General features: G+C 37.3%; 4 protein-coding genes and 1 non-coding gene across 5 annotated transcripts; 4 read left to right on the top strand and 1 right to left on the bottom strand.

Moving 5' to 3' along the window:
- Nucleotides 1–882: 882 nt before the first annotated feature.
- PKNH_1003500 (apicoplast TIC22 protein, putative) lies at nucleotides 883–1,924 on the top strand (the record flags this gene model as incomplete). Its single annotated transcript, XM_002259483.1, has 2 exons — nucleotides 883–1,605; nucleotides 1,829–1,924. The coding sequence occupies 2 exons, from the start codon at nucleotides 883–885 to the stop codon at nucleotides 1,922–1,924; spliced, it is 819 nt and encodes a 272-aa protein (XP_002259519.1).
- A 2,167-nt stretch (nucleotides 1,925–4,091) lies between these two features.
- Nucleotides 4,092–10,254, top strand: PKNH_1003400 (conserved Plasmodium protein, unknown function; the record flags this gene model as incomplete). Its single annotated transcript, XM_002259482.1, has 9 exons — nucleotides 4,092–6,687; nucleotides 6,834–6,896; nucleotides 7,067–7,462; nucleotides 7,620–7,672; nucleotides 7,822–8,292; nucleotides 8,443–8,631; nucleotides 8,928–9,293; nucleotides 9,430–9,528; nucleotides 9,709–10,254. 9 exons carry the CDS (start codon nucleotides 4,092–4,094, stop codon nucleotides 10,252–10,254), a joined length of 4,779 nt encoding a protein of 1,592 aa, XP_002259518.1.
- Nucleotides 10,255–12,002: 1,748 nt separating this feature from the next.
- Nucleotides 12,003–13,457, top strand: PKNH_1003300 (cell cycle regulator protein, putative; the record flags this gene model as incomplete). The annotated part of the gene is made up of 6 exons (XM_002259481.1): nucleotides 12,003–12,080; nucleotides 12,390–12,469; nucleotides 12,629–12,726; nucleotides 12,923–13,056; nucleotides 13,203–13,270; nucleotides 13,376–13,457. 6 exons carry the CDS (start codon nucleotides 12,003–12,005, stop codon nucleotides 13,455–13,457), a joined length of 540 nt encoding a protein of 179 aa, XP_002259517.1.
- An 898-nt stretch (nucleotides 13,458–14,355) lies between these two features.
- On the top strand, nucleotides 14,356–14,428 carry PKNH_1003200. Its single transcript has one exon. It is a non-coding gene; the product is annotated as a tRNA-Arg (tRNA).
- Nucleotides 14,429–16,039: 1,611 nt separating this feature from the next.
- On the bottom strand, nucleotides 16,040–18,962 carry PKNH_1003100 (heptatricopeptide repeat-containing protein, putative; the record flags this gene model as incomplete). Its single annotated transcript, XM_002259480.1, has 2 exons — nucleotides 16,040–16,126; nucleotides 16,278–18,962. 2 exons carry the CDS (start codon nucleotides 18,960–18,962, stop codon nucleotides 16,040–16,042), a joined length of 2,772 nt encoding a protein of 923 aa, XP_002259516.1.
- Between the last annotated feature and the right edge of the window lie 1,252 nt (nucleotides 18,963–20,214).

Raw genomic sequence — 20,214 nt, 5'->3', positions numbered from 1 at the left:
TGTAGGAGAATCAAATTGGCATAAAAAAAAAAAAAAAAAAAAAAAAAAAAGTGACTTCGTTTTTCATATATGTGCTTATATACCTGAGTGACTGCTCACTAATGTGGTAACAACTACGAGCCTTTTTTTCAAATATGCAAAATGACACAAGCGTTAATTCCGTTCTTTATTTGCTGCCGCTAGCTTAGCGAACTTTTACGTTCTCTCTTTGTAATTGTGCGCGAAACGTGGAACATCGCGACTGGAGGTGTATAGTTTTTTATGTGCCTATCTTTTCGCCAAGCAGGTGTCACGACAGTTTGTCACGTCACCCCCCAACAGCGCTATGCTGTGTCGCTTTTCCAAAAATTCAGAAGAATGGAGGAGAGTCTCGCAAAAGGTGAATGTGGAAATTTAAAAAAAAATAAACTTTTCTCTTTTTTCCACACCCCTGCAGTTTTTAGGTGGCCCCCAAAATTGGCAAACTGTGTATGTATAAAGCACGGCCAAAGAGAAACGCGCACAAACGAACGTACATACATTAATTCACCGATTGCGAAGTCAGATACGAGAATAAAACACTCATAGAGCAAATCCTACACGCGTCGTGTGACTTAACACAAAGTTGTAAATAATTGTATACTTCAAATAGGAGAGAAGAAGCTCAACAAAATTGACTTAAGGAGAAAAACGATTTTTTTTTCTTCTTTTCCAGCTCCAGATCCACTATATAGAAGGACCATAAACAACCCATTTAACCCCCACATGTAGGTAGTTCCCTCAGTACAACCCAACCCTTTCCCATGATTGAGGGGAAAATTTGCTATACATGCACACGTCTGCCTTTCAAACAGGCAGGCACCTTTTAAGACATCACACGATAGGGTACAAGAATATTCCAAAATGTGCTGGATCCTTTTTCTCTGTATATATATGTTTCATACTTTGAAATGCTTGAAAATAAATACAACATTTAAAGGGGATATAGGTTTATTAGTAAACAACGACAGAACGTACAAGAAAAGGCCAGTCGAAAAAAAACTATGCTTATTAAGGAATAAAATAAATTTAAAGTTTTGGAAGAAGAAATATCATGAGAGATCCATAGATGAGAAGCTGAATGTTATCCCAGTGTACATATTGACAAATTATAATAATTCTCCCTACATATTTCACGAAAATGAAAAACAAGTGTGTTACCTTTTTCTATGTCCGTACGATGCAGAAAGTATGTTGAAAGATATAGTAAATAGCAATGGGGTGAGAAATACCAGGAATATAAAAATACATTACTTGAATATGCAGAAGGCTTATCAGCTGATAAACGAATTTTTACTTTTGAAAAAAGCAGAGAAGAGAAATCCTCATGTGGGCAAGAATAATGTGTGCTGGAAGTTAATCCCATCGAAGAGGCAAATGCAAAATGCACATTTATTTTTATCCTTTAAAAAAAGAAGCGAACTGGTATGTCCCATTTTTTATGTAGACGGGTATTACCTACAACGGGATTCCAAAGACATTGTTCCTTTGTTTTTCGATGTGGAGGATCTTAAGAGCGCAATTGAAGAAACCCCCTTGAAGAATAACAAAATTAAGGTCCTAAATTTTGTCGACCTGATCTTTTCGGTAAGAGGAGCGCAATTTGGTAGAGGAACAACGGGAGGGGGAATAACCCACTTCGTGTGTGCTTGTGCATTTTGGGGTAGCTCCCCTAAGAGGAATTGTCCATGTGTATCTTCATATTTTTAGAGTGCGTATTGTGTGTTATTTGTGCAACTCCTCTTGCGCATTTATCCTTCACATTCGCGGCTGTAATGCACAAACGAAAAATTGACCCCTTTATCGACAGGACGATCACAAGAAGTTCGGATTCATACCCAGTTCGAAGAGTGTGGCCTACTTGAGCAGGTTGGAAAAGATTGGAGTGAGGAAGTCCTACTTTTAACTTGGCATTTTTCCTTTCTTTTTTTTTTTTTTTTTTTTTTTTGCAGTTATTTTCCCAAACACATTTTTGTAATTTTGCAGTATTTTGTATATTACAAAATTTTTTTTTTTCGGGAATTGTTTTCTTTTTTTGATAACATAAAAGTGGTAAACCCTTCATTGTGTGGGAACCTTTTTTTTACAGTTTTTTCGTTTTTTTTTTTTTTTTGTCCGTTTGTTTTTTATAACATGGTGATTCTCCTTTTGAAGGAATTTCTCCTTTTTTTTTTTTTCCATATCTCCGTTATTTAATTTTTTTTTTTTTACAAACACTTTAACCAAAGTGTAAATTAGTCAATGTGTGTATGGTGCAGTATCACACCCACAGGACCATGCAGCAATTTTACCCCACGGAAATTACCAATTGGTAGGAGTTCATTCGCGCGCAATAGATGAAAGCCAGTTGGGAATTAAAGTTGAGACAATTTCTTCTTTTCCTTTTTTTTTTTTTTTTTTTTTGAAAATGAAAATGGAAGGTATGCGAATTGTCGGGTAATCATAATGTGTCACAAGTAGGACAGTAATGGAACGTATGGAGAAAAAAAATTGGGGTAGCTCCTCTTTTACATCATGGGGTAATGTTTCCCCTTTATGGTTATGGGGTAAATATTCTTAAGCATAAAATTACGTAATAAAGTCGTAAGTATGTTTAAATGTGTACACATCATTATTACACGTTGCAAAAAAACTTAAGGGCAAATTTGAAATGTGAGGGGAAAAGTAATGCCCACGGAAAAGTATGATGGCAGAATTTTGCACACACACATGCAGAGGAAAAAAAAAAAAAAAAAAAAACAGATAATCCCATATGGGGGATACAAAAAAAAAAAAAGGTGAAGAAATTACGAAAATATGGCGGAAGTATATGATAAAAAAAAATGTACTCATTTCTGCATTTTTGCTTCAATTTTTTAACGTGTAAATTTTGTTAAAAAAAAGGGGCTAAGGACATAACACTGTTTTATGCTTTTCTCAGATTTCTTATTTGTTCCTCAACGAACGGTGTGGGGAATGTTCACACTCCTTCGTAACGCATTTTATGGTATGCATATTGCCAATCCTATCGCATGGCATCATCGTATCGCTTTTTTTTTTTTTTTTTTTTTTTTTTTTTTGGCAGATATGGGTATCCCTTTTTGCGCATTTCTTCTTTTCCTTTTTCGAATAAATAACACATTTTCGTGTCATTTTTTTTGTCATCTTTTTACTGGGTGAAAATGCTAATGTTCATTTCAGTTTCCTTTTAAGGGCAGTTTTATTGGAACTATAGCAAAAAAAAAAAAAAAAAAAAAAAAAAAAAGGAAAAAATTTCACGTGTATACGCATATATTTGCATAAATGAGCGGAAATTGTATGCGTAACAAATTGCATATGCGTAATTATGTAATTATGTAAAAAAAAAAAGAAAAGATGTTAATATGCGCCAGGAAAAAGGAAAAAAAGGAGAATGCGAAATTGAAGATACCATTTCTTCCCCAGTTTACAGATTAAAAAAAAAAAAAATAAAAAATAAAAAAATAATGGCATTTTAAATGGCACGGTTATGTCTTTGCCATATCAAAATGAAACTGTAACGTTTTTGATAAACAAAGAATCGGACATATCGACGGGAAAGTATGAATAGCCCCAATTTACGAGATGCATAAAGGGTGAATGAACATGCACTGCATATTGTGTATGTCTGTACTTATACATTAGCGCAATTTTTTTTTTTTTTTTCCAACCATTGTACTTTTAATGGCTCCGTCCATTTGAGTTATTTTTCCGTGCCTTCTGACTTTTCATCTTTTTATTATTTGTTTGAGCGTGTTTGTTCAGGGTTGCGTCATTCGACAGACCCCACGCGTGCAGACGTTAAGGAATCGACATATTCGTGTACCAGCAATCAGGGTGTGTGTGTGTGTGTATGCATATGCACGCGCATACGTACATTTGTATATCTGTGCTTCTGTACATATGCACTTGTGCGTTTGTTTTCGCACCGTATGCGTGCCTCCGAGGCGCAGCAGCGCCGTATAGCACCCCAAAAAACTTGAGTACATAAAAGCTCCCAGACTGTTTGCACGTCGCTACACGCATATATGCATACACACGTGTAGTAGACCCCGTCAGGCAAAGGAAAAAACACTATGCATAATCCTAACAGGAAGAACTTTTCGAATATACAAAAGAAAAAAAACGTTAATTACATTTTTCAAATAAGAAAAGACAGAAGTGATCAAACTCCTTACACACACACAACATATAGTAGCGGAAACCATTCCAATTCTATGGTTAATCCAAAATTTCCAACTAATGGAAATAGACGAAAGGAAATGAATGATGAAACGATATATGGTTACAGCAACAACGAGGTTAAGAATAAAATTTTAGACAAAGAAAATATGATAAAGAATAAAGTTTATAACAACGCTAGCAGTAGTTTGAAGAAGAAAAATTATTATGAAAAACTAAATGCCACCAATAATGAGGAAAAAGAATTTGTCAAGCAGAAGAATGCTGTTCTCAGTGAACACATTGGTAAAAATTACATCGACAAAGAGTATGGCGACAATAATAATTTGACGAAGGATCGATCCAAGTTTCGAAGAATAGGTTATTGTAATGAGGAGAATAATTTAAAAACGAATTCTGCGTATGACGATGTGAATAATGCTGTGGCTAGTAAGAGTGGTGTGGTCAATGTGAGTGGAATCGCGCCTCATCGGAGGTTTAACGATTTAAAGGCAGGTCCAGGTGGAAGTGGTGGTAACAACAACGAGGAGGCTATGAACAACGCGAAAGGAGGTGCGGCGGAAGGGGTGCATAATCAGAAGCAAAATTTCGATCACTTCGGAAAAAAGAATTTAATGTATATAAAGAGTAACAATGATAATAACGCGAATTATAATTACTCCAAGATGAATAGAAATCAGAACAAGTATGGAAATACCAATTTTAGGGATCATCCCCAGGGGACAACTCCAGTGGGGACAACAGGGGTAGCAACACAAGGGGTGGCACCACAACGACCACTTCAGTCGATTTCCTACATGGGGAGAGACAAATTATACCAGAAAAATGAGAGAGAACATAATACTAACAGCAACATGAACAACGTCATGGGTGGAAAGGGTAGCTATAAGAACGATACACTAGGGCCCAAGGATAAAATTTTGAATGAGGACAAATTTATCGAAAATAACAAAATGAGTGATAACGATGTAGGAACAGGTTTGGGACATAACGAGTTCCAGAGGAATAAAAATGTTCCCAATAATAAGGGTGGCATGATGAACGGGAAGAATATATACAAAAAAGTAACAAACCATAGTAAGCATAATGGAGACATGGTTGTGGATCACGAAAGAGCCACTACTAATTACACATTGAAACAATATAACCCTAATATGAGAAGAAACATATATACCAATTATCCCCATCCTTCTAAAAATGAGAAAAATATGCCTCAACATAAATACACGGTTGATAAAGATGGAGGGAGAAAAAAAGAGCATCAGAATTTTTCCCTAAGTACCATAGATTCGAATTATTCTCATCAAAATACTTTTGACAAAAAGTTTGGTTCTAAATTTGTCGACCCACATATCATGGATAGAATGGAGGGCATTAAGGAAAACCCAGCCGATTTTAATGCCCGCCTAGGTGAGATCAAAGGGGACGGCAAAAAATATCCCAAAAGTTCGACTAACAATAATGAAAATGGAATGAACGCATCCGATAGAGGTGTCCCATTAGGGGGTAATGAGGAGGATGAATATGTTGACACATCCGAATACAATAAGATCCCACAATTGGTAGGTGTAGCCAACACCAACAATTGCGTGAATAATAGTACAGGTGGTAATAACGCTAAGCAATCATTTAGGAATGATGCAGGTAGTGTTCCTCCTAATGGGAATGGAAATGCCACTTTGAGTGAGAAGCAAAGATTATTTGATAGGGCAGAGATGAATGCTCCTTCGAAAAGTTATGAATATAATACAGTCGATTCCGGAAAGATTTCCCCCGAGTTTGGTAATGAAAATACGAATAGGGTAATATGTGAGGGGAGAGGAGGAAACGTGGATAATGCGAATGATGTCGCCTCAAACGTGTCTGCGGTAAATGTGAGTACAGTTAACTTGGCTAGTGCCAATAGAATGTCTAAAGGGAATGTAGGTAACGGTACGCACCACATGAGAGATAAGACTCTTCCACAAAGTGTAAATCCGTATGGTAGTAGCCCCAAGTATGAGGGCGCTAAACATGTTAGGAAACGTTCCAATAATATGCAAGGAACGTATAAGGGATTGAAAGGTACCAAGTATGATCCCGAAAATGATGAAGACTACCAGAGGTACCCCTCATCAGAGGATTATAATAATAATAGTAAACATGTGAACAATTTTTTTTACGAAAATGTGAATGACAACGAGGACGAACTTATGAGTGAAAACGCCAAGGAAGATGTTGACTTGGGAGAAAAAGATTACAACCGAAGAAGGGAGCAGAATTATGCCAATCGAAATATGAATTATAAATATTACCCAGAGAGAACTATGAAGAGACTCCATCACGATACGATGGTGAATTATCCAAAGGACAGTAAAAAGAGAGGTTCATATGGCACTGGCTTTAAGACTTACTCTGGGGAGTATTACCCAGAGGATGAATGCATGCCCCAGATGAACCCTGCCTACGAGGAATATCCGGAGGATGACTATCCAGATGCTTCCTACTCAGGTGCGCCCCTGGGTCGCTTAGCCTAGTGTGTACATAACTTTGCATATGTTTTTTTTTTTTTTTTTTTTTTTTTTTACCTTGCATCTGCTTACCCCAAACGCTTACATATCGTGCTCATGTACTCTTGTGCCCCCTACTCCCTTCAGACATGGAGAACCCTGAGGATACGCAAAATTACCAGAGGAGCTATTCCCATGACTCGAAAAGCGGTATGTTCATAAGGAATATGTGAATCTTTAACAATGTGTGGGGTGGATAAATTAGAAGAGGGATTACATTGTGACGAAAGATACATATGAGTGCCTACATTGTGCACACTCCATTTTGCACACACTATTGCTTCTCATTCCATTCGCCTTTCTCCCCCTCGCAACTGTAGAAAAAGGCGCACTCACAATCATCAGACTACCAGCTGAGAACAAAAAACAAGTAAAAAAAAAAAAAAAGAACATAGTTAGTTATGGAAAGTCCTTAGTCGAAATGTATAGTACAGCAATACCGATAAACGAACAAGTGGACCCCTATGCATTAAAGGCACTGTCAAAGAACGAAAATTTAAATGAGAAAATATATGCACTGATTCCAAAGTCAGTGGTTGAGGTTAGTGAATATGATGATGTTACACATGTTACATTGCAGTCCGCTTCTCCCCTTTTTGTTAATCAAAATGATAATGTGAAGCAACACATAATAACTAGCACGAATTATCAGAAGAGCGATGACATTCCTAATATCGCATCTTGTGTCGTTCCGGAATCCGACGAATCGTTGAAAGGTTTGCCTTTGCACATGAGCGGTGAAGAAGTCGCTTTGTGGGAAACGTTTTGCCCGATTTGGGGAGGAATAATTATTCATTACTCGGGTATTAGTGCTGTATTTGCACATTATATCGTTCGTTATTTTATTGTTAATTCTCTCTTTTCCCCCTGTAGAGTCGCTGGAAAAATCGAAGGAGTCTCTGAGCGGAGGAGAAAACGATAAAAATGTAATGCACTCGTGGTGAATGCGGGTTGTGTGCATCCATTTGTCGCTGTGACGTTGATAAAAATATATATATGTATTCCTTTTACACATTTGGTGTTCTTTTTTTTCTTTCTTTTTTTTTTTTTTTTTTTTGCATGCCCTCCCAAACAGCTCAAGTCCATAATCAGGGGAACGTCGCTCCGAAACAAAAGTGGATCATCGCTGAGCGTGAAGTTTATGTTATCGCAAGGAAAAAATGAAAATAAAAGTAAGTCCCTAAAAGGAGAAGATAGTGAGATGGAATTAAATAAAAAAATAGAAGATCACATCCTATCAGAAGAATTGAGAAATTTAAAAATTGACAAAACCATCACGGAAAAAAAAAGGGCTTCCATATTTCATGAGCCGAAAACAAGACTTAGACAGGAAAAGAAGAACGAGCCAAATAATAAAGTCGTTTTGGATTCGAATAAAGTAAAAAATGCTACAGAAATTAAGTTAAAAAAAATTCAGCATGTTACTGGGTTGCTCGAAAAATATGACATACCCAACCCGTTTGAGAGCTACACCATGGACCCTATAGATTACTCCCAATTGGCTGGAAAGAACAACAGCGCAAAGTTGATGAGCCTAGCCCACATGGTAAGCTTCATATGGGAATAGACGCACAAGGGTGGAAGCACGCGTCCCATTTATTTGTGCACGCCTAAATGGATGCTAAGTGGCCAGCGCTTATACCCCGTGAGAGTTTCTCCCCTATATGTTGCCTCCCTAAATGTTGCCCCTTCGTAGGTTTCAAACAATTATTACAAGTACATTTTAAAGAGCATGGAAAAGGAAGAAATTAAGGAAGTCTTCAACGAGAAGCGGAAGAAAATGATACTCAAATTAATAGCCCTGTTAGGCAACCAAATAAATTCAGAAATAAAAAAAAAATTCTCAGAGGCCAATGCGGTGGACACATCGAAGGAAAGCGAACTGGTAGGTGGAGGTGGACGACAAAAAAGTGAATGAAAAATCGTTGAGAGTGAGGCAGTTACGTTTGAGTGGTTCCCTATTCAGGGAATAGACAAAAAAAAAAAAAAAAAAAAAAAAAAAAAGTGAGTTTGATTCTTGCGTTTTGTGTGGAGAAAGGAACGATTGGAAATTGCACACATTTGTATTCCATCCCCGTTCATTTATTTAATTTTTGCAACATGTGCATGCATGAGGAGTGGATACGTGAAGATGCTTAAGAGCATTTCCTACTCATGGCTGTTTGACGCCCTAATCCGCAGAAAAAGGAAGACAATGTGAAGCCAAAGATGAGTCCAAAGGAAAGGGAAATAAAAGTTGAAGAGCATAATTTGATATGTCAGTATTGGGAAAAACAGAGTGAATGTATGAGCATGCTAATAAAGGAGTGGAATAAGATTTGCGAAATTTTAGAGTCGATAAATGTAGATCCTAATAACATGGTTAGTTCTCTGATCTCCCTGTATGGTGAAAAAACTGTCAGCGATTTTCACCTCAGTTTTGACCAGATAAAGGAATCCAACATTGAGTTGGATGTGAATGTTGATGACATTTCCATTCCGAACATTGGGGAATCGCCCAAGAATAAGTTCGATCCATCTGGACTGACAGTGGCGAGCTTGATTCAGGTAAGAATGAAATAACACCATATAGTACTACATTTTATTACATAAAAGTTCACAGTAGGATTGTGAACCCCTCTCCCATGTTAAAGGCATAGATTGGCTCACTGACGTGTAATTTTTTTTTTCCCCCTTTTTGAAGGACATGAAATGGGATGTAGACCTCGAGTTCTCGCTTAACCAAATAAGGGAAGAATGGAAAAATGAGAATAAGCAAAATAAGAAGTTGATACAGAAGAAGGTAAGAAATTTGTGGCCTACCTCCTATTGTGAGAACTTTCATTTTGAATATCCCTTCATGTGTATGTCTTGTAAAATTTTTGCTATGTTTCATTAGTGTACTTTTTTGGATGTTCATTTATACCTTTGGGTCATTGCAATCCTTTACATGGGTAACTTCCCGCCGCGCACTTTTTCCCAGATTGTGGAAGGAATAAAACACAGAATAGGGCTCCTGGATTACCTGAACAATGTAGAAGTGAATTTAAACGCATTTGCCAAAATAATCGAAGGGAGGATGATATCAAATGATGATGTAAAAAGTCAGTTGAGGTCTATGCAAGACTTAAATGAGGATGGAATTTTGTCGAAACTTTTGGAAAACTTAGAATGTAATAAAATGGATATAAATGCAGATTCGTTTAGAACTCCGACGTCGTTTTTCGTTTCTCATCATTTGCCTATGACTATGTGTTCACTAAGTGATAAGTCTAAAATGGATGACGTGCAGGAGGGCGAAGAAAATGGAAGTAGCGGTGATGGGAACGGTAGCCACAGTGGAGAAGAACGCAGAAGCAGTATTTGTGACGAAAGCGGTAATGGAAGTGGGAAAGGAAGCGACAGCGGAAAGAGCAACGACAATGGGAAGGTTGATGATTATAAGCAGAATGAGCGTGAAGAAAATGAAAAAAATTCTGATGAAAATATGAGTGAAGATAGGCAAAGTGTCAGCGAAGAGAAGGTATGAGTAAAGAAGAAGATAAACGTGATAAATTTTGTTCCTTTTCCGCCGGTTGGCCAAGGCAAACCTCTTCTGTCGTTCTATTATTTCATACTAATATGAAATTAAAACCCCCGTTACCACGTAAACAAGTGGGTGTATGTAAGTACATCTGTCCGAATCGACTTGTACCGCATGCACATGAACAAGAACATAGACACATTTGAAAAAGAGAAAGAACAGAATAATAAAATTATTAATCTGGGGGCTTTTGTATACCCTATCGGGGATGTAGGAACATTGCATTTCCAATTTGTTCCAACGAATGGAGAAGATTATTGTTCTCCCCCTTCCGGCACACATCTGCAAGCTTATATATATGGATGTACACACTTGCATAAACACGTACGTTTATTAAGCCATTGCAGCATCCGTTACGTGGCCCATTTTCTTTTTTGTGTGTTTTTCTCCTTTGTTTTTTTTTTTTTTTTTTTTTTTTTTTTTTTTTTTTTGATTATTTTATCGCTATTATTATTTCCATAGCATTTTTTTTTTTTTTCCATGCAGATATTTGTGTGCTTGTGTTTTTTGTAACTATCACTTTGCCCATTTTTAATGCCTCGTGCGATTCGCCAGGAAATCATCCCTGCGCCACGTCGCTTCCCTTTTTAAATTCGCAATTTTTAGTACGTCCCCCTTGCGCAGCAAAAATGCTCACACGTGAAGAAAAAAGTGTGTGTGTTTGCGTATTATGTATTTTGCATTTTCGGCCGTTCGTTTTTCACTATTTTTTTTATAGTACCCTATTTTTCCCCATTTTGCCTTTTTTTTTTTTTTGGTGTTAATTTATTAAATAGTGAAATGAATAATTAGTTAAGGGATGGTATTCTCCCCCTGGTGGTAGTCTTTCAATATGCCTTTTCAGTATACCCCTTAAAGGGCTACCGGGAGCTATCCTGAGGGGTTATGGAAAGTGGAACGCTTCATACACACTTGTACGTATGCGTTATATGGAAGCAATACATAAATACACCTATTGGAGAAGAGGGTGAATGGCTTTTCACATGCTCACTTTTTTTCTGCTTCACCTGTAATCGTGCAGTTTTTACATGAAATTCTTTTTAGACTTTTTACATTTTCCATCCTTTCGTTTCCTTTAGCCTTTTTTTTTTTTTTTTTTTTTTTTTTTTTATGTCATTTTTAAGAAATTTTTTTTTGAATTAAGTTATGTTGAAGCATATTTAGCGTTATTCAATTTTTCCTTCTGCGAACAAGTCAGGGATTGTTAATTTATGTACATACTGTGTATGTTTGATCAGAGTAAAGATTTTGCTGCTTCCTCCTTTTAGAAAAAAAAGTACGATAGGCACTGTGTTCGCAGCGACTGTGCTCGAAGCGACTGTGCACAAGAATTTATATGAAGGAGTAGTAAACCAAGTAGTTGTGGTGTAGTAGAGATGACGATCGCCCCCAACATATTCGTCCGCTAAGCTGATAAATTTAACACGAATTTTTTTTTATTCACTCTACGGCTATGACTCTCTTTAGCAGATTAAATTATTCTAACGTGTTTTAGGGGTAATAAAAAATTTAAACAATCGCGGTGAGTTTGAGTGAAGTTCGAGAAAGTCGGTAAGAGTTAGCGATAGTTAGGGATTACCTTATGATAACTTTTTTCTTTTTTAACAACCCTGTGCGTGCCAATTTGCGCCATTTATAAAAAACTTGGTAATACTAAACTCTGCATAGAAACGTTAGCAGATATCTTTTAAACCATGAAGGGATTTTGCGCTGACAACATTTCCTCCCAGAATTTGATGAAGTCCTCAGTTCAGAGGAGTATCAAAGCAACGGTACGTTCTCTTTTGGCGCTGCTGAAAAAAAGGAAAAAAGAGCAACCGCACTTTTTATGTTTTACTTTGGCTACAGAAGTGAACATTTCGAGGGGAAGATGCCATGACGTGCATATAACAATGTAGTTGCGTGCCTATCTGTGCTTCTACATTAGTTCTATCGCAGTTTTATGCAACCTTCATGGTAGTTCTGTCCGTACATGTTGTGCGTGGTGTCCTGCGGAATCCCCTCCTCGTTGTCACCCCAATTGCGCACTCCTTTAGAGGCAAAACCTACACATAAATTAAACTTTTTTTTTCTCTCTGAAGATCTTAAAGCAGTACCCCAAATTAGAAGATTTCATTGAGGACATATTTCCCAAAAAGGGGTCCCTGTTTTTAGGAAAATGGTACTAAAAGGAGGGACAATCAGAATGGCTACCACGACTCTGTTCATTTTTTTTTTTTTAATTCTTATTAATTTCCTCCAATGGGTCGTAGACGTGAAAACGTGACAAGGGTGTGCATGCTAATCCATTCACCCCCTTCTACCTTTTACCTTTCTACAGCATAAACCACGTTACCGTAATTATTGGGAACAGTGAATTACTTTTTTTTCAAATAAGAAATGGTCCATGGATGCCCAACTTAAAATTAGTGCACAAATGTGAGAAGAAAAATGAGTTTTTTCTTTATCATTTGTGGGGCGTGTAAAAAATTATATGAATCCCTACGCGTCAATTTTTATAGAATTCATTCCCAGTCTCCAACGCATAGATCCTCTTTGTAGGTTCTACTTCTTACTCGTTTCTTCCTGCACATATCCGTATGCTCATATTTATTTTCCCCCCCACCCTATGTAGACCCCTTCATGATGCCACAGATACAAGTTGACAAAGGAGCCATAAAGAACGTTCTGCGTGGGTCGAATATAATGTGTCCAGGAGTTACATCCCCTGGTGGAAAGCTTGATGACGTGGAATCGAACACGGTGGTTGTAAGGATACATGTACATGTGCATAGGTGTCAGCGTATATATGTGTACATGGATGCAAGAGCATATAGTGGAACAGGCGCACTTATGAGTACCTCCCTGTCAGTTTCATTTTTTTCTTTTTTTTTTTTTTTCCTTTTCTATCATAGCAAATTCGAGCGGAGGACAAAGAATTCGCGTGTGCCATAGGAATAACTACCATGTCATCGAAGGAAATGTACGGATAAGAACGAATGAGTTTATATCGTTTTTTTTTTTTTTTTTTGCACATGGTTTGTACCCAAATTATATATCATATTTTTTGTTTCTTTCCTTTTTATAGCGTGGAGGTGAACAAGGATATTTGCATCGAAAATATACATTACCTGAATGATGGTTTGTGGAATTGCAAAATTGAGAATTAGTTGCCGAGGCGTTTGTTCAGCAGATTGGGTTTCTCCTCTCCTGGTGTGTGTGTATGCCCGTTGTTAGTAGAAGAAAAAAAAAGGAAGCATCAAAATATGAGGGGTTATTTGTAGATAATGCCAGTTTTTATTATCACTTTGCAGATGTTTTATTTGATTTATTTGTATCGCGTATTTCGGAAGCACAGTTCTATAACGCCTCAAATGGAATTGAAAGGCATTTGTGGCAAGTTTGTTCCCTTTTCAATTTTTTCCTGCGTTATATATATGTGTAAGTACATATTCAGATGGCATTTGTTTTCGTTAAAGGTATGTTCCTTTGGATATTAAATTTGGGAATATATATATATATATTTTTTATAAACTTAATTCGTTTGTTCTTAATTTTAATGCAAATGTTGAGAGTTCGTTAACCTTTGTTATTTCTGTTGAAGGGTGAGGGGGTATGTTTTCTTTTGTCATTTCCCCTGCATTTTTTGGCAAACGTTCTCATCTTTGACATTTTATTTTCACATAACTATTTTCCTTGGACGCATTTATTTTTTCACGTTTTATTTGATCGCATTTCGCTATCTTTCATTTTAATGTGATAAAATTCGAACATATAAACAATTTACTTGTTGGGCAAACTGTCCTGGTTCTGGCGAGCGCCGAAATTTTCCTGGGGGCTATTGAGGAGGCCCTGCAGGGGGCATTAAATTTGGCAAAATTACAAAGAAATTCGTAGCAAAAAAAGGAGACTTTTTTTTTTTTTTTTTTTTTTTTTTTTTAAGCAAGGAAAACTATAATTGCCTATAAATTTCTCTTTATTATGCCAAGTACTAAATGGAAAGTACCCAAATATTCGGGGCAATAAAGAAATCTGATAGAGAGTTGAAGCTGTGGAATTTACCTTAGTGACGGCGTAGCCTAATGGATAAGGCGTCGGTCTTCGGAACCGAAGATTGCGGGTTCGAGTCCCGTCGCCGTCTGAAAAAATTTTTTCTTTATAATTATTCATAGGCATCTTTTTGGTCTCATCCCTTTTTAATGCTCATTATCCGAAAGTAAATATTCTGACCGTTCGTTATTTCTTATTTTTACCGACCTGGAAAATACACAGATAATATTTTCGCTTTCGGGGGATAAATTTTTGGTCGGGGGGGGAAAATACGTTTTCGCAATAAGTTTTTTTTTTTTTTTTTTTTTTTTTTTCCCCCTTAACTTACATGTGTCAAATTATTTAGTAGAAAATTTCCAATATTTTATTCTAAAGCGGATTACATTTATTTTTGAGTGAAGAACGATACAAAGAAAAATACATAATATTATTTGCTTCCATGGCGAAAGACCCCACGTCGTGAGGAAGTCAAAATGCAACCTATATATATGGGGGTACCTAAGTAGGTAGTTGTGGGGGCTTATGCATATGGTTAGGTTCGTTGAAGGATCCCCTTCTTCCTGTGTTTGTACGAATGTACGTTTTTTCCTTTTCTTTTTTTTTCTTACACGTTTTATGTACCGGTCATCTCGATTTAAAAATAGCTTACATTTTGGAAATGAGAATGCACAAGGGAAAGAGCAGAACAAAATAGGAAATAAAATAGGGGCGGCCAAAAAAATCATGTACAACTCTTTGATTTGATTTTCTGCACTTTAGCAAGGGGGGAGTTTGTGGGCGCATACATTGGAGAGAACTTACCATTAAGAAAGTGTCCATCGTGTTGAAAAATGAATTGATAGTGCGATACTGAGAGTACACGAAATGGATGCACACGTGTTGTAGAGGCTAAAAAGAACTGTACATGATTAAGGGGCACATAGGATGGGGATCACAGGACGGATATAGAAACCAATTGTTCTGTGCGCACATGCTTGTATAAAAGTGTAGGCACCATCTGAACGGATCAATCGTGGAGACCAATATAAAAGATACTACGAAACGGTTGAAACAGTCTGTTAGACCAAAAAGAATCGTGCTTGTGCATTTTCTCTATCGTATCATTTTATTTGTTATGTTCTCGTAAAGCGTCGCTTCCTATTTTGCGTGTACGAAGTGGTGTCCATGTGGACTCAGCAAGGTGATGGAACAGACCAGTTGACAATTTTACGAAACAACACTTGGGCAGTTCGCATGACGATGTTTCAATTTTCTCTGTAGATTTATCTAAAAATGTGTGATTCACGTTTTTACGCAAAAAAAAAAAAAAAAAAAAAAAGAGGCAGACAAATCCTGGACGAGTAGAATTGGACACCTGTAGAGCGCCCTTCCATTGGTGGACATCACGTTGAATTATGGCGATGTACAATGGGATTTATTCCAGAGGGTGATACATTCGTGGGAATAACTTAGCGCAGACATGTAAATATTATTGGATAATTTTTTTACTAAGTTATGCACATGAACGGGCGCGATATAAATAAATTAGGAAAAAGGAGCTAAGAGTTGCAGTAAAAGGTTCTATTCAAATATATTCACAAAAAAAAAGGTGTTTTTTAAAAAAAGGTGTACTTTAAAAAAAGGTGTTTTTTAAAAAAAGGTGTACTTTAAAAAAAGGTGTACTTTAAAAAAAGGAGTCTTCAAATAACGCGGATGACAAAGCTCACTTGTTCTTTTTCGTTTTTTGTATTTTGTTTATAAATGCATAGACGTCTTCATTATAGACGTTCATTTGCATGAACGCATTTGCCTGTGGGAAGGGATTCAAAGAAGGAGGAGCATTTTAGTGGCGGAGAAATGTAAGAGAGGCACTGCAACTGAGATTTACAGCGTGTTATCGTATCATGTGTTCACCTCCAACACAGCACATATTGAACACCGCGGCTGCACACATGAATTACCATTTTCTGGAGGGGCAAATAGGACAAGTGCTTAATCTCTAGGAGAGAGAGACTAAATAAATGTAAGGAGATGGAGGAGTACTTGCTCATGCGGAGGCCTCCAAAGGCAGTTATCAATTTGTACGTACTGTGCACATCAGTAAATGATTTTTTTTTCCCTCCCAAATAGGATTGTACGTTATCGAAAAAGAGGGTGCACATGGTTAAATATTGTTTGGATAAATTGTATAGTTGTTCATCGTAGGCTGGTAGACTCTTCTCACTTTTGTTTTTCCTATTCGATATCCCCACATTATATGATGAGGCAGTTTCGGATGAAGGAGCTCCCTCCTCATCAGCCATTTCCTCTGGATCTTTCCTATTTTGCCATTTCGCTATCAGTTCATTTTGCCTATTATTTTCATCGGATGCACGCACATAGGCCTCTGAGAGAGCAGAGCACACATTTGCTAGCTCTGAAATTTTAAACTGCTTGAGAAAGATGAGTGCTAATTTGGATAGGCATATGAGCAAGTCGTATTGGAGCATGCAGTTGCCTTTAATTAAGGAATAGATTATTGAGCATATCAAGGTGGGATTTATGTCTTTATTAAGATGGGTTATTAGCAGTTGTTCCATTTTGCTTATGTCCAATGAATGGCTATTTGAGCTGTTATAGTACATTTTTGGTACATCGCACGAGGGGCTGTTTTCGTGGGGAGAATGTTCCTCACTTGGATCGTCACCTTTCTGTGGTTTCGTTTTACCAGACAAGGTTGTTGTCGAAGGAGACGCCCCATTGTAATTCTCACTACAATGATTAGCATGAGGAGGTTCTTCCATCATCCCCACCTTTCTAATCAGAAAATCGTATGGCTCGTCCTTTTTTTCATTCAATGTATGTTCATTATAGTTGTTAAAATGTTTATTTGAATTTAAATCGTTACTTGTTGTTGGTCCTTTTGAGGGACTGCCAATTTGGATTTGCTCCCTGGAATGGAGACGGTAATTCTGCTTGGCGTCTGACTCGGTTGAGAGGTTATCCACATATGTACAATAATACTGGTGATTAATCAAGAGGTATAGAATGGAGAATAGTTTTTCTGATGTAACCCTTTCTGGAGTTAAATTTTCTACCACCTTAGTCTTTTGGATCATTTCTACGTACTTTTGATCAGTGTATGTTACCGAATTGGTAGTTTCATTTTGTTCCAGAAATGGATAAGACGTGGTAATGAGCGAATAAATTTTTCGGCTCAGTTGGTGGAAGAAATCCTGTCGGTGTTGGGAACTCTTCGTATATGCCTGGAGCAACATGGACAACTCCTGCAAGGTGTACTCGTGAATAAATACCACGGCAGTATTCCAGATGGACTCCAAAAGTGCATTGTTTGATAAACCGATATTTACGTACGCATGGATAATCATTACGATCTGTTTTGGTTCAAAAGAACTTAGAAGAAGTAAACTATTTTCAGTAATGATGTGGAACAGTTCCTCATGTAGCACACATGCATTATTGAACGAGTTGGCTAAAACGCTTAAATGTCTTGGTTTGAGCAAATAAGATTTATTTATTAATTCTTCTGCTATGCGTATGTATAATGTTAGGAAATTTGCTTCTTCTGCACTTTTGAATTTACTGTACGCATTGGTTAGGGAGACAAGCTGGTCTATGGAAAAGTGTGCAGCTTTCTCTTCAATTTTATTCTTCAAAAATTGAAAAAGTTCCTTGTTCAAATGGTTAACTCTGGCACATGCATTTGCCACGTAATGAATCGAATCGGGACACCACACTGAATCGGGGTATACACATGGGCCTCCCTCATGGGGATCTTGGTTGTGGGAATTCCCCCCAATAAGATATGAGCATATCTGCTCCACAACATTTCTGGTGTAAAATTTGTTAAAGTTATACAAGGAAGAGATGTAGTTACAAACCAAGCATAAATTTTTGAACTCAAAATTGTTAATTTTTTTCACTATATCTGCGCATAGCAGTTTGAATTTATTTTCCTCCTCAGGTAATAACTTTAACTTGGCAAAGGCATGAAGAACATATAGAGACCCATATTGGGAGAACTTCATATTTCGCCTAAAATAATTTTGCAGTAGTGTATTTACGATGCATGGATCGTTTACTTTTATTTTGAGGAGGCACTTGAAAATAATTCCTATTTCGCATGAATTGAACTGACTGGAGTGCTCTTTTATGTTACACTTGATGATGTTCAGGACGTCTTTTTTTTTTTCCTCTTCCAATAGTACGTCTACGACTATTCCTTCTTCTTCGATCATTTGTACTTCGTTCGTGTCTCCCCCTTTTTTTTTTTTTTTTTTTTTTTTATTTCTTTGACCATCCACTTTGCTACTTCTGCTCAACTCGATGCAGTATCGCATTATGTTCTTCACAACCTGGTTCTTCTTAGATGTGTTATGGTTCAAAATAATTTCGGAAATGTTTCTATGTAAGCTGCTATATTCTTCCATTTCCAGTTTCTTCTTTTCTCTCATCGCGTCGGCCATGTCAAAGAATACCTCGTCAATCATTTCGAGGTGATCCTTCTTTTCGTTTTTAGTTCTTGGCTGATGAAGTTCTCCAAACCGTTTGCTCACCGTGCTGTACAGGAGGTAGCCTTTGTCCATTTTCACTCTGTTCAGTAGTTTACCCTTTATTGGGTTGACAAAAAGGGAAGCTACACTCATTTTTTTTTTTTTTTTGGTATCTACTTCAGTGGTAAGAAGGACAAAAATTGTGGCTTCGCTTTTCACCTTGTTGAGGGGGTAATGGCCAATTTGTTTGCCCCCCTCTTTGCGGAGTGGAAGCTCGGATGATATGGGCTCATCAGTTGAGTGAGGTTTCCCCTCTACAATTGGTACGCTGCATATGCATATATAGGTGTTGAAAGTTTATCTTTCAAGGGGGCACATTGTTCCTTCCGTCCGCATAAAAAAAAGAGTAGAGAGTGTTTCTCTCAGTCAGTTACCGTCACGCGTATAGAGCGAAATAACAACATGTTCTTGCTACATGTGTGATTCGATAAGGAAAGAGCGAATTATGATACATTCTCCCATTTTTGTTTTTATGTGCTTCAGGAAAGGGGAGCACCTTTTATGATCAGTAAACCTTTCACAAATTGGCAAATGCGAAATGGAAGCGACGCCCCATTAAATTTAAACCAGAGAAGAAAACTTTCTATTGCTGCTAAACGATTCGCCTTCAATTGTACCTATTTCACATGGGGGAACTGCATTAAGGGCGACGATTTTTTTGGTTAGTAAGCGGAGCGCACATGAGTATGCCCTACGTTTGGGACATTTAAATCCACTACGCCTGATATGTTCTGGCCCCTTTTTTCACAAATTGGGTGATTAACTTTTCCTAAGGAGGAGAACATTTTCGAGACAACATTTAATTCGCGCCCCGAGAATTTGCATAGAACGGGTTCATGAACGAGAAGGAAGGATTTATGCGCATGTCAAACTGTGCTCAGATATTACAACCCCAGGAACTGTGCTTGTCCCTTTTTGCTTTTTCGCAGAGAAATGGTTGTATCGTTGTTTGATCGTGCAGTATATTTTAATCGTTCTGGGGTTAATGTATAGAGGAGGCACTTTTCTTAACTCATTTCTTATCCACATAATAGGAAAAGCAAGAAGGGGAATAAAAAAAAAAAAAAAAAAAAAAAAGGTAGGGTGGACTCCGAACTGGGATGCTTCCCCCATTTTGAAGTATTCCATGAGATGCCAATTTTTTTTTTACCGATACAGTTACGTGAAGAAGTAAATTTTCGCGAAGGAGAAATGAGATTAAAAAGGTAAGAAAACAAATAATAAAGGGGAAATTAAAAATGCCCACATCTAAAATTGTCTACGATTTTTTTACCCAGTTCTTTACATTTGCGCCATTGAAGGTGGACGGCACTTCTGCACATGTTAAAGCTAATTTGCCTACTTG

Source organism: Plasmodium knowlesi, assembly GCF_000006355.2.
Source record: "Plasmodium knowlesi strain H genome assembly, chromosome: 10".
Taxonomy (NCBI): domain Eukaryota; phylum Apicomplexa; class Aconoidasida; order Haemosporida; family Plasmodiidae; genus Plasmodium; species Plasmodium knowlesi.
Note: the sequence above shows the minus strand (reverse complement) of the source record. Positions and strands in the feature narration are given on the sequence as shown.